Here is a 13,359-nt window from a genome sequence, read left to right on the forward strand (position 1 = left end):
GTTATGTGTTTTTTAATATCTTCTGGTTAAATTTCACCTTGTTTTTGTTGTACTGTTCTTTGTCTGTGCAGAGTAAGTAATTCTTTCCGCTATCAGTAGGAGAATTCAGCCTCATCGAGGTCACTGGCCAAGGTCATTGGACTGACTGTGTTGTGATTAATGACCTTTCTGGGATCGATATTTGTGTTTAACATTAGGATTCAGTTGGTAACACTTCTAAAGAGGGACTGGCTTGTCTCTTCTGGTTTTTGGTTTGTTTTTCCATTAGGAAGAAATTTAATTTTTAGGCATTATCTGATGAAATAGATTCTTCATATTGCCATCTTGAGTGTGCATGGACATGGGCACTGTACCAGGTTTACTAACCACTCAGCTGTGCAGCCTTTCTCCTCATTTGTTACATTAGATGTTACTTTGATTGCAAGGGTAGTATTTCAGTGCTCCTGAACACAGGCTTGGATTAATTCTGGAATTAGTCCCCTGACTGTAGAATTTAAGGGCAAGATTTCTTTTTTTTTTTTTTTTAGGGTGATTGCAGGCATTCTGATGCAGCAAACTTTGCCTATTGGCTATTCCTGTAATATCTGCTTGTTCTGGAGATGAATCACTCTTTCAGGGTATTAAATGTCCCAGGAACATAGTGATGCTATCTATTTGGAAAGGCTTGCTTTTAAAATACCTGGAGTAGAGCATCCAGCTGATTAGTTCAGAAATTTTTTGCTTATTTTCTTCCCCCCAGTTATTTTTGATGCAGGGATGTTGCTTTATAAAGTACACTAAAAAGAAAATAGAAGTAAACTGCTTTTAGAATACAACTCTAGTTACCATATAAACACCTCTGCATCTTACGCTTCATCTTCTTTGGAGTTTTTCTGCCTGTTTCCTCTTCTGACACCCACTGTTAGCAGACATATGTCTACTTTCACGGCAGATCTCCACCCCTCATTTTCTGCAAGGCTTAATCATAGCAAATGACATTTCTCTGTGTACTTTGGTTTTCACTAGGACTGGAGCCCTTCTAACATACTACAGCTGTGACACGATAATAAAACTTCACTGTCAGCTGTGGAAAGATGCACAAAGTAAATTGCTCCACTGCCATCAAATGATCCTGGCAAGATAAATCATGGGCGATGGATTTTCTAATGGCTGCCTTCTTAGGTTATTGGCAGCGTAGTTAAGAACATGATTAACAGTGTTGTGAACCTGACCAACATCAGGTAGCCTATGTCAGATTTTATACCCAGGTCATATAAAATAAAGGCACTGGAGGTAAGAGGGAAAGGTATTAAGCATTGAGAAATGGCTCTAAAAATTCAAGACCTAAAATGAAAAAAAAAAAAAAAAAAAAGGAAGTGATTATGCATAGGTTTCTCTTTCATAATTTATTAAAGAAAAAAATAAATTGAAGGCTACTGTCATATAAATAACCTGCTGATGTTGCTGAATATTGGTTTTACGGCACAGAGAAGTATCTTCTAATAAACAGGACAGAAGTAGCAAGCTTGTTTGACATAAGATAATTACCCTACAGATAATCATTCCTCTCTTTCAACCTAAATGACAGTGTGGGCATTAGCAGCCAGATAACAAACAAATGCACACAGGAGGATCTGAATGGTCATGGCAGAAACGACCAGAACCTTGACTTGCTCCAGTGAGAGGAACACCACTCCCCGAGCTGCTTGTTGTGGGCACTGGCCCTGCACCGCAGAGGTGGCTTTGCTGGGTGTGTGCTGGGAGCTAATGAGTCACAGGCACAGCAATGATAAACAGCACAGCAGCTCCCCAGGCGCTGTTCTGAAAAATGTGTGCCATCCAGGGTATTGTTTATTGCTTCCCCAGCCAGCCTGTTTCTGCAGCATGTCTGCTGAGGAGAAGGTGTTGCAGAGGCAACTGTGCTAGGGGTGTCCCTGCGGGGGCAAGTTTCGGGCGTGTGCATAGGACCAAGGGAGGTTATTTTCACATTTCTCTTTCTCAACTAAAAGAATTACTAGTGTGATGACCAGTAATGCAGCTTCAGGCAGGAAAATGCCAAACAGTGAATGCAAGAGAAGAACAGATTTGTGCACAACCAGTAAAGCACAGTTTAACTGTGTTGGGTTTATTAATGTTAGACAGCAATATCTTCGTGTAGAAGACTTAAATTTTGTTGGAGTGGAAAAGCAGCACGAATCTGTATTGAATTCTTTGAAATTTTTCTTTGGAAGGCTTTGAAGGGAGGCGAAGAAAGACAGAAGTCCCATCTATGTCCTCTTTGCTTCAGAATTCCTGTGTGATGTGTGCCATGGCAAAATTGCGGCCATGTTTTAAAAAAATTCTGTAAATAGAAGTTGTTTGTATGAAAATTTTGATTCAAACCCATTTTTCCATTGAAGGCTTCTGGGTTTTTCATGCTTGACAGGTGAGAAAGAAAAGAAATTCCCATTTTAATATGTTGTTAGCATAGGAAATCCAGGGATTGTTGTACATAAGCAGTGGCTGAACAGAAAGGTGGGCTCTTGGAATGTAGGCAGTACTGGGAAAATTGTTGAGCTTGAAGTATGTCCAGATAACCTAAGAGATCCTGGTGATAGCAGAATGCAAGAGGTGTCAGGGTGACCATGAAATAACATGTCAGCATAGTATCAGCACTTGAGAACAAGGGATAGAGGTATCAATTTGTAAAGAGCAACATCAGTGGAAATTTGCATTGGGAAAGCTCACAACCTGATGCAAATAGGATCAATTTGTGCCATGTGGCTCTGCTGAAAATCTGTGCCTGTGGACAGAATTTGGCTTCTCCTCAGTGTTCCTTGGCTTGCTGTAGCCTTCTTTTGTTTCCAGGAACTGATGGCTATTGCATTTTCACAGCAGGTAGAAACGAGGTTTAACTCTGTTGTTTTCTCAGTGTGCAAAAAAAAAAAGGGAAAAGAAATACATGTTTAAGATCCTGGGTTTTGTTGTTGTCTGTTTGTATTGTTTTGTTCTTGCTTTAAACCCCTGACTTTTTAATTACAGATATCTAGTGGAGGAAATTAAAAAAAGAGAGGGATTTCAGCTTCTTTTGGAGGTAAGTGAAAATGGAATTGAACTGTTGTTTTTGTTAGGAAGTGTCCATTGTTTGATTTTGTTCTTCTTAGTCAATTATCAATTTGTATTTAAACTATATAATCTAATAAGTTATGTTTTGGAGATCCACAGATATGATTGAACACACATAACCTGTTCTGTATTCCCTACCATCACTCTACCTAATTTCCTGGCTTCTGGTCCTGTATTGCCTCAGGGGGTGTAGATGGAGAACTTTTCTGTGAGAGTTCAGAGGCTGGCTGTAAAAAAGCAGTGCTTGCCAGATAAGATTGTGTGCTGGATGGAAAAATAGTTTGATCCTAAAATTGGACTTTTCATTGCTAAAGTCTGTATTTTTTTCCCTAATTCTATTTCTACTCCCATCTTCCTAAAAACCACCTAAAAGTTGTATGTTTCACTTGTCTTTACTAAACCTGTCAGCTTATTTCCTGTTTGGTGATCTTGCCTGGGGGAGAGTGAGTGAAGGGAATAGAGCTTCAGTCCTGTTTTTCCACCTGTCCTCAGCTGTTTGGTTAATAAGGCTGATGTCTGAGGATGTTGCAAAGACCTGTGATTTTTATAAAAAACTTTTGCATTGTTGGAAGTGTACTTGTATGAAAGACAGGCTGGTATGTGGGATCAGGAGGAAGAGAGTAAATGGAGGAGGATGGGAAGTGGAGTAAGTGCCACCATGAGCATTCCCGGTTAGGCTAGACAAAATAAAAAATTTGAAAAATATTTTATACTATTCACGCAATGTAACCTTTTCTCTTTAGCTTTGAAAACTGCTGATCAGTTGAAGAATTTTAGGCCAGCAGCACAGGATGGGGTTTGTAAAGTGGCAAGTCTGTTAAAAGCTGTCCATTTCTTGTTATTGTAGATCTTAGCAGAGAGCCCAGATCTGTTGTAGATGTGAAAACTCTTGGTAAGAGCAGAGGCTGCTGTGTAGTTCCTGCAGGAATGGGACACCTGGATTAAAAGTGGCTTTGAAGCGAGTGATGGAGTATGGACTATGAGAAAGAACTCGAGTTCTCTGAGTTCTTCTATGAGTTGAGAAGTTGAGCTGAGAGGTTGAAGGGGTTAAGAAAGTTTTCAGGTGTGTGGGGGGGATAAGCAATTACAATTCAAAGAAAGGCTGCTGTGAGGCAGTGAGGCCCAGCTATGCGAGCCCTTTCTGAAGGAAAGTTGGGCTTCAGACAAAAAAGTTAGGAAGATGATCCTCTGATACCTTCAGTGAGGAAAAACCTGTAACAAGAATTGCTCTATGGCCTGGAAATGCCACTTGTGCTTAAGTCATCCTGAACTCTTCTGTGATGTAATTGCTTACCTGCTTGGATAAGAGCTGTGACAAGATAACCAGAAATAGAGTGTGAAGCGTGGCTGGGGGTAGTTTTCTGGGATGAATGGTATTTTCAGAGGGCGATGATGTATTTGATGTGTGAAAGGAAACTGAGATAATCAAGAAGGCAATGGCAATATGGTAATGTATGCCATCTGTCTGTTCCTGCCATCTGATTTTAAATAGTTTTGCAATAAACCCTGTAACAGTGAGCTAGTGCTTGTGCTTATGGGGAAGGCGTTGCCTTTTCAGGGTCTGTGTTTATGTGTGTACTCAATGCACACTCTTTGGGGAAAGAAATATGATTTTAAGAACTGATCTTTATTCCATTCAGCGGCAGCACATGGCAGGTTCGCAGCTCAGTTCCTGCTGACAATGATATTCTTCTTGATGATTAAATTGTGTTTAATGCATTCTTTGAAGTGAAGCGGAAAATGATATGAGCAGCTCTCAGTGGCCTTTCATGAAAGAACATGTCTCAGCTGGTGGGCTCTCCTCATTCAGGACACTGCCTGGGATCACAATAGCAGCCACATCCAGAGTGAGGCAAAGAGGTGGTGTGACTCAGCTACCAAGCTCCCTTTTAACAGTGTTTTTTCTTTCAGCTAGTACTAATGAGGATGGCATGTGGGAGAGGAGTGGGGTGTGTGAGTTCACAATCCAAATTATCATAATCCATGTTATAATCTAGATGCTATAAGAATGCTGTGCTGCAAATAGTGTAGGTCAAGATTGACTTAGTGATTTATGGGTCGTGTTGGATGGGATCAGAAGGTACATCTATTCCTCATATCGTTCCTCATATTACCTGTTCTCTATAGAGGTAAACAAAAAAAAAAAGTTACAACTTAGCAGGAAATGTATAGGGACCCTGGACTGGCTTGCTGGGAACATTTTCTCAATCATATATGATATAGAAACCTCATAAGCACAAAATGCCTTATTTTATAATGCATGGTGAACAGCCATTTTTGCTGGGAGTCTTGCAACTAACTCTGTTGAGTTTAAAAGCAAAATTTCCTTGGAGATAAGCAGAGATGTGGAGTCTCAGTCTTTGCTCAAAAAGCCTGCTTAGATATTAGACAAGATACATTCAGGATATGGTGCATACCCTGCAAGGTGTCTTGAGATTCTTATAAAATGTGGAAATTGAGAAATTCAGCATTAACTCTAGCACTATGTAGTGCGCTCTATGATATGAAAAGAGATCGGCATTGTTCAGTAGACTAGGTGTGCAAGTGTTAAATGGTCACAAAACCTGAGTTTTTGTGTTTGTATAAAAGCCACCATTGGAGATTTCCATTAAAAAACCTCAAAACACTAAAAGGAAAATGTATTCTTTAAAGTTGCTTCAAATAAGAATTCTGTTAAGTTACTTTTCTGTGCCTCTCTTACACTTTTTCTAGCCAAAGTTTTTACTGAGTAAAACAGAGTTAAAGATGGATATAGGAAGAAGAAATTAAAAAGGAGCCCCTGGCAGCAGGAAGAGAAATGGATTATATGAAAAATTATTTCTAGTTTCAAAAAAAAGGGAAACAAAAGGTGACTCGGAGAAGGAGGCTTTAAAGAAAAGGGTATAAATGCAAAGGCTTCACCCCCCAAAAAATAAAGCAGGAGTCTTTGAAAAGCTATAATATGTGTCCCTGCCCCATCTATTACATTTTATAAGCAATCACTTGTTCTCTTGTCTAGCCGGAGTATGCAAACATCTGCTTTTGGTACATCCCACCAAGCTTAAGAAAAATGGAGGACGGACCTGAATTTTGGCAGAAGCTACACCAGGTGAGTGTGACATGTTACCTGAGGCTTACTGATTTATCTGTGTGCCGGATAAGAATGTGAAATAGCCCTTGGCTTTGCTCACCATTATAACCTATCAGTAGAATGGAGATCTAATCCTTAAATAGATGTTGGTAAGATTTAAGTTTTTTCTTGGTTTAGACAAAGCTAATTATTTATTTTCTTAATATAGGAGGTGTAAGCATTACCAAGTATTCAGCTTGCTGTCCAAGCTGTTAGCAGCTGGCAGAACTGAGAGGAGCAGTGTTTTCACATCTCTTGTCTAGACAGATTATTCATTACCTGTTTCATATACTTAGTGCTGTCCTTGGAACTTGGCTTGCATTATCTATGATAATCTATGATAATGCAAGCAAGGAAGTGCTTAACAAGATATTTCTGATGTTAAACATAAATGACAACAGGAATACAATGGGAAGATAATGTGGGAAAAACTTCACTGATGAGTGTTTTGGTAACTCTTTGCCATCCTGATGGAAAATCATTAACATCTTGGAAAAAAAGCAGCAGTAAAATTTTGAATTTACTAGTCAGGAGTCATTAGTTAAGACTTAATTAAGAAGCCACTACATATTTTGGTATTATGTTTTACTGAATAAGTTATTCTGTGAGGAATTGAATTTAATTCATTGTTTGCTCATCTTTGGAAGAGCTTTGGTGTTCTGTGTTTATTTTTTCATAGAATTTGCTACTAGAAATTTAAACTAGAACACAGATGTGTGTATCATATGCATACTATGTAAACAAGCTTATATACTTTATATACATGCTTCCTGTAACATCTGCTCTCATTTCGGCAGCTTTCACAGGAATTGCTTTCAAGTTTTGCCGGAGGCTGGTGTCTTTAGGAGAAGGATCTTCCTTAACCCCATCTGTATTGTTTTTGAAAGTATAATTCTGTAGTACAGACCCATGCATAGCCACAGTATGGATGCAAGGGCTTGGCATTTACCATGCTTTCACAAAGTTATGTTCCTTTCTTTTGGGGCTTCCCATCCTCTCCTTAGAGTGGATGCCTTATATATGAATGTGTGTGTATATATATATATGTGTGTGTGTGTGTGCTTGTGTGTATACAGAGCTGTATAACAGCTCATCTACTCATGGAGGAGTGAGGATTTGGGAAGTCATAGAAGAAATAATGCTGCAACTGTCGCTGTTTGATTTATGTGTGCCACAGAGGGGACTGAGGAGGGAAGGGGCGAAGCACAACAAATGGCTTTGAGCACGTATATTTGAGTGGCTTATGGAGTGTAACTTACTGGTTCCATGCTCTGTTACTCTATGGTGCTTCCAGTCAGTGTAGGGAATAGATACCTGCCTTTATTTTATATACCAATATAGGTAGATTGATGCTGGAAATACAGATTTCTTAGCCAGTGTTTGTGGAAAAGAACTTGGAGGGAAAGATGCGTGCATACAATTTCTTCCACTACTGCTGATCTCAACCACTCTTTTCATGGGCAAGGTGACATGTTGTTGATTCTTATATCTCCTCTGATGAAAAACTAAGAAATCCCAAATCCTAAGACATAAATTATTTCACTCTTCCCCACAAAAGCCTGAAAAAAAATCTAGCACAAACCAGACCAAAGCTCCCTAGGAAATGGCACAAATTTCTCTCCTGGAGGAAATCACAAATGATGATGGTTAGTTGTGTTATTTTAGACACTGCTGGAAAGTAGTTTGGCACGACAGAAGTGAGCCTGTTTCACAGTGAAAACATGTTATTTCACCTCCCTGATTCTCTACAGGGATAGGTCTGGGGTTACTCTGCTTTTTGGATGCTGAGGGCCAGTTTGGGACACAGCATGTGTCAGTGAGCAGATGAGATGACAGCACTGGGTCAGAAAAAATAAGACTTACTTGACTTTTTTAGCTCAGATAAATTTGTTTTAACATTGCTGATGCATCCAGCATGCTCTTTAAATTACATTAATCAATACAAATATATTGCTGGACAAGAAGGAATGCATTCTGATCAGCAAGGTACAAATGATAAGAGCATTAGGGCTGGAGAGGTTCTTACACGGTGCCATTGATGGACAAATGGGGCTGTGACAGTTTCTTGATTCCAAGTACTTCCTGAATATTCCCATCATTTCACTAAAATGAGCATTAAAATGCTTTCATCACAATTTCTCTTTTCAATCCACATTTTAACATCACAGTTAGTCTGTTTATCCAGAAATCAATCTTCCTTTTTGTTGACCTGCATATCTGCCAATAATTAAGGAAACATGTCTTAAAAATCCCTAGGGCAAGTCATTGATTTTATTCAACTACTTGTTCAGCAATATTGTTCAGAATAACATGCTGTCTTCTAAGGCTAGTTATATGACTTTTAGTGCTGGTAAAATTTGATAAGTGAATTGTTCAGATCTAAAGTCCTCAGCTTTGTGAAGAATTTGCATAGTCCTGTGCAAAATAACCCTGAAGGTTTTCTGCTGTACTGGCTCTTCTCCAGTTTCCATGGCCCACTTTATATGGAAATATATATGTCAGGACTGACTGGATGGTAGCGTGATACCTGATTCTGAGATTCTGATGTCAGGTTTCTTGTTGTCCTACATAGACTGTGTCTCTCCAGAGGCTTACTTTTTTTTTTTTCTTTTTCTTTTTTTTTTTTTTTTTTTTGAGTAGTCTGTTTGTTTTAAATTCTGGAGCCTTGAACTTCAGGTGTAAAATCTGCGCTCTGCAGAGTCCCCTACATTCAAAACAGAAAGGTGATAGAAAGCACAGCCTGAAGGACTTGGAACAGCCACTAGGTGGTCACTTGATTCATCACCTGAACAATTTAGGGAGTGAGAAAACAACGTGATGGTGGGGGACGTAAAGAACAACATAAATGGTACATTCCTCTCTAACGCGTGAAATTGGGAATTCTGTGCACATCCACAGTCTGACACCACTTTGATCTTTTGGGATTACAGCAGGAGTTGGCTGTGTAGTTAAACTAGTTCTGTAAAGAGTGCAGCAAGGCTTTGGACGCAGTTAGATGGTCCAAAATAGTCGGTGCCCTGAACACTGAGAGCACAGCAGATGGCATAGCCCATACATGATCCAGCTGTGTAAGGTGTTTTCCAGTGCCATTCTTCACAAGTGAGGAGAGATTTCTTCTTGTAGAAACCATACAAACGGGCCCTCTGTGGTAATTGAGGAGTTGCTGGTAGATCCAACTAGAAGTATATGTAAGTGGTGTTATGTTGTCATTGCAGGCTGGGGGCTGTTGTCTCTGACCTGGAACTGACATAATTGTCTGGACAAAGGAGCGATGGCTTTGCTAGTGCAGTATGCGCCCCCCAGTGGGAATTTTCCTCCTTTTCCTTTGGTGACACACCGTAGGATTTATTTTGTTTACTGCTGAGAATGGTCGGTGTGTCACAGGGTCACGGTGAGAAAAGCTGAACTGGAGATTACAAGTCAGAAATGGGAGTGAGGGAAGAAGTAAAAACACATAAGCAGGTATAATTTCAATTTTTTGTATTTTCTCCATACCTACAAGTATCTATGCATATTCTTTCTTGTAACAACCTTCTCTTTAGAAAAGTCAGCTTTCTCAGCTTATACTGAAATGCCTTCAGATGATGTAGAATTAGCTGATTTCTAGTAATACCAACTCTGGAAAGCCTCTTGGCAGTATAGAGGATGCTAGGGCACAAGGAAGAGTTTGAAGGGATACATTTGGAACTATTCTATTGCCATCCTGCTGCTAAGCCAGTCAGCCAGCCATGTCATATTCATTCTAGATCACTTTGTAGTCTGCTGAAACTCAGACTTTAGTCTTTCAGACTAAAAGATGACACAGAAGTAACTGTCTTTAACAGACTCCTCCTCCTCCTGCAGGAGCCTGGCCTTGCCAAAGGATTCTGGAGCATAACTGTAGGTAGACTATTATGTAATGAATACTGCTCAGTATAGAAGGCTAGTAGTTTATTGCTAAGTACCACTTTAAACCTCAAAATCTAGGTTCAGAAAGTGCCAGTAGGTTCTAGTAAGTCTTTTGTGGTTTACTGAACTTTGCCTGCTTTGTAGTTCTAAAAAGCATATGCTGGAGTATCAGATTTCCAGTGGTTCAGTAAAGCTTTTATACACAGTTGTTAGTGTCAGTTACTCAAAATTCTGGCATTTCAGTCTCTGACTCTACTTGTGTGGTGCAGTTGGTGTTTTTTGGTTTTGTTTAGTTTCCTTACTTCCCTTTTGAGGATTTTTGGCCAAGTAATACAGAATTCATTGGCTGTAATGGAAGGCTCAGGACACAAAGTCACATTAAAGTAGTAATGTCTTACCAAAGCCTTGGAATGCCATTTTCCCCCTCCTCTCTCCCCCTTAGTAAAAGGCAACCTTAATCCAGCCTTTCTCTCCTACTTAAGAGAAGAATATAGCTGTCTGTCATCTGAAGGCATATTTGTAAAATAGCCTGTCATGCTGAATGGTGTTGTGATACATTTGTGTAATGAGAGATTTCAGATCAAAACATAAATGTAAGGAGGTTGAAGAGGTGTTGCCTTGGCAACCCCTGAATCTTGTGGTCTTTGTGGTATAAATAAAAAACTAATCAAGGACCTGATTCAGCAGTATTTATTTATTCAAAATACCTATTGATTATGGTATGAGGTTTGGATGGGAAGGGAAAACAAGACCTCCAGTTGGTTATATTAATACAGTTTTTCCTCTCCACTGTGGAAGAACAAGAGAAAAACTACATAGGTTATAACCCCAGCATTAAATGCACTGAGCCAGGTTTGTGCATGAGAAAGGTCCCAAATATGTTACTGCCAGTGTATTTGTCTTGGGATTTGTATGCAAAATGTTATTTTATTTGCTGGCATCCCTGTGTACTACAAACTTTGAGTTTTTCTTACACTTGAACAAGAAAACAATTAAACAATACTTTAATGTGTGTTTGAAGAGTAATGACAGAGACAGGTTTCTGTGGACTTTCCTTACGTGAGTCATAGTAAGGACTACTACTACTACTACTACTAGAGTAGCCTACTGCCTCTACCATCTAGCTCAATTTGACATGAATTTCAGTGGAGAGCCACAACAAATGGCAGGAAAACAAATGGTAAGATTTGCATGGGAGTATATGGGATTTAGATTGGCTAAATCGTTGGCTTCCATGACCAGGTGACCCGCTTAGTGATGAAGGAAAGGCTGTGGGTGTTGTCAGTAGTGCAGTCCTTTAACCTCTTTGCTTTCTCTTAAAGCACCCTTCAAATCTGTGGTGGACTTGAAGAAACAAAAATCTACAGATGGAAGAGATTGCTTAGGCAATTTTTGTTTTAGGCCTTCCAGGGGAAGGTGGATTGTCATTTTGGCATATCAGATGGGACCTCTGAAGGGGTTGTTTGAAGAAATTTGATTTGTCAGGGAAATCTTCAGGGTCAACAGAAGGTTCAGATTCACCCTATAAAACTTAAGGCAGTTACCCAAGGAAGCTGCTTGAGGAATTGGCTGGTTCTCCTCCATCTTTAACCCAGAGAACAAGAAAGGGACCTCCCAGATCATGACTTAGGCAACCTGCAGTAAGAAGCACCCTTGGGAAAGACTTCATTATTCAGAAGGGGAACCTAAGAGCTGCCATGATCCTTGAGTGGCTGCATTATTTATGAATACAAGTTAAAAGAGCCTAGCACTAGATCCTCAGCATGCTGTGTGCTGTTTTAGACTTCTATTTCACAGGCTTCTGGAGAGAAGAGCTGCAAAATCTCCTCCTGATTGAATGGACCTAGCTGCATTCTCAGTATTGTGTTCAAGAGGGGCAGCAATGCAGCATTCCAGGAGAGGTGAGATCAGGAGACCCAGCGGAGGCAGGGCTGCACGTAAGGACCTTAGAGGAGAGAGGCACAACAAGCACTGAAGCTACAAAATAAATAACATGATAATAATCAGGACTTACATTGTAGTGTGACAATTCCTCAGCAGAAGGTGATGCTCAGAAGTTTAATAATAAAATAAGCATTGATTTTTAAAAGTAACAACATCTCTTATTTGGCAACTAATACTGCATAATATACAGCGGCAGATGAATAAAATTTTTGTAGTTTAGTTGCATATAAATGACTGTTACTGTTAAGAAGAAAGGTCTAAGCTTTGATAAATGAGAAGGAACAGTACAGTATAATATAATAGCAGAGAAAAATTATAGCAGTGTTTCAGTACCTCGTTAATGAGGGATTTGCACACTTTCTCTTTTAATATGTGTCTTTTTCTGCAGTTTTATGTAACTCATCAGTACAAAAGTGACTGTAGCTGTTAATTAAACAAGGTATTTAACATGACTTTGTTTTAAATAGATCCTCCATAGAATCGAGTTATAAGAATACAAAAATAACATGTTTTTTTAAAAAAATTGTCAATTCAAAGTAGAATATTTTGGTTTCTGTGTATCTGCTTATAACTGGAATTTATGTCTGTGTTCTCTTTTATATTTATTTTTGCATGATTACTGAAGTAGCAGTGTTAGTCTAAGGGCCCAAATTGACTGGTAAAGTCTTCATCAGGAGAAGTAGGAATCAATGCATGAATCAATGCACTTGACAGTGTCCATTCCACCTTAGCACTTGACCCTGGTGTTAGGGACACTTCAGTGTATATTTTACATTGGTGAAGTTGTACACCTGCCTAACTCTCAGCCACATATAACGGTGTGTGAGAGTGACCTGATCTCACACTTGCTCTTTCGTGGGATGTCTGGCATATCAGGCAGGTGTATGGGGCTAGAACAGAGCTATATTTGTATGACTGTATTGTAACCTACAGCAGATGTAATAAGGCAAAGGTGTGAACTGCTTCCAGCCCATGCTTTCCGTAGTGGTCCTAAGTGACGTTCTAGTAATTGATGACATGGCAGTTGTAGATACTTCTGTTCTAGATTTCCACTTTGCCCCTTATCCAGACTGACTTTTTCAGGGGTGTGTAGTACCAGCTGGGCTCCAGTTAAAGGCAGTCCCATTCATGCAGAAATCTTTACATATGTTAGGTCAGTGGTACCTGTCCCAATTGATGCAAATAAGCAACAATCAATGTTACTAAATAATACAACTGGCAGCAAAACAAATCTGTTTTAAGAACACTGTTGCACAGCTGTTAAAACTACACCTCAGTTCTTGGGAAGAAAAATAAAGAGAAGAAACCCCAATGATTTTGATGCTGAATGTGCA

At 39.4% G+C, this 13,359-nt stretch overlaps 1 protein-coding gene across 4 annotated transcripts in view; it reads left to right on the forward strand.

Annotated features, from left to right (window-relative positions):
• GADL1 (glutamate decarboxylase like 1) overlaps positions 1–13,359 on the forward strand; it is an 83,433-nt gene that overhangs the window by 41,844 nt on the left and 28,230 nt on the right. For all 4 annotated transcript variants that reach the window (XM_010398906.4, XM_019285883.3, XM_010398907.4 and 1 more), the window contains 2 exons: positions 3,001–3,052; positions 6,083–6,172. In XM_010398906.4, coding sequence (XP_010397208.1) covers positions 3,001–3,052; positions 6,083–6,172 — 142 coding nt within the window. The remainder of the gene's footprint in view (positions 1–3,000; positions 3,053–6,082; positions 6,173–13,359) is intronic.

Source organism: Corvus cornix, chromosome 2 (genome assembly GCF_000738735.6).
Source record: "Corvus cornix cornix isolate S_Up_H32 chromosome 2, ASM73873v5, whole genome shotgun sequence".
Taxonomy (NCBI): Eukaryota; Metazoa; Chordata; class Aves; order Passeriformes; family Corvidae; genus Corvus; species Corvus cornix.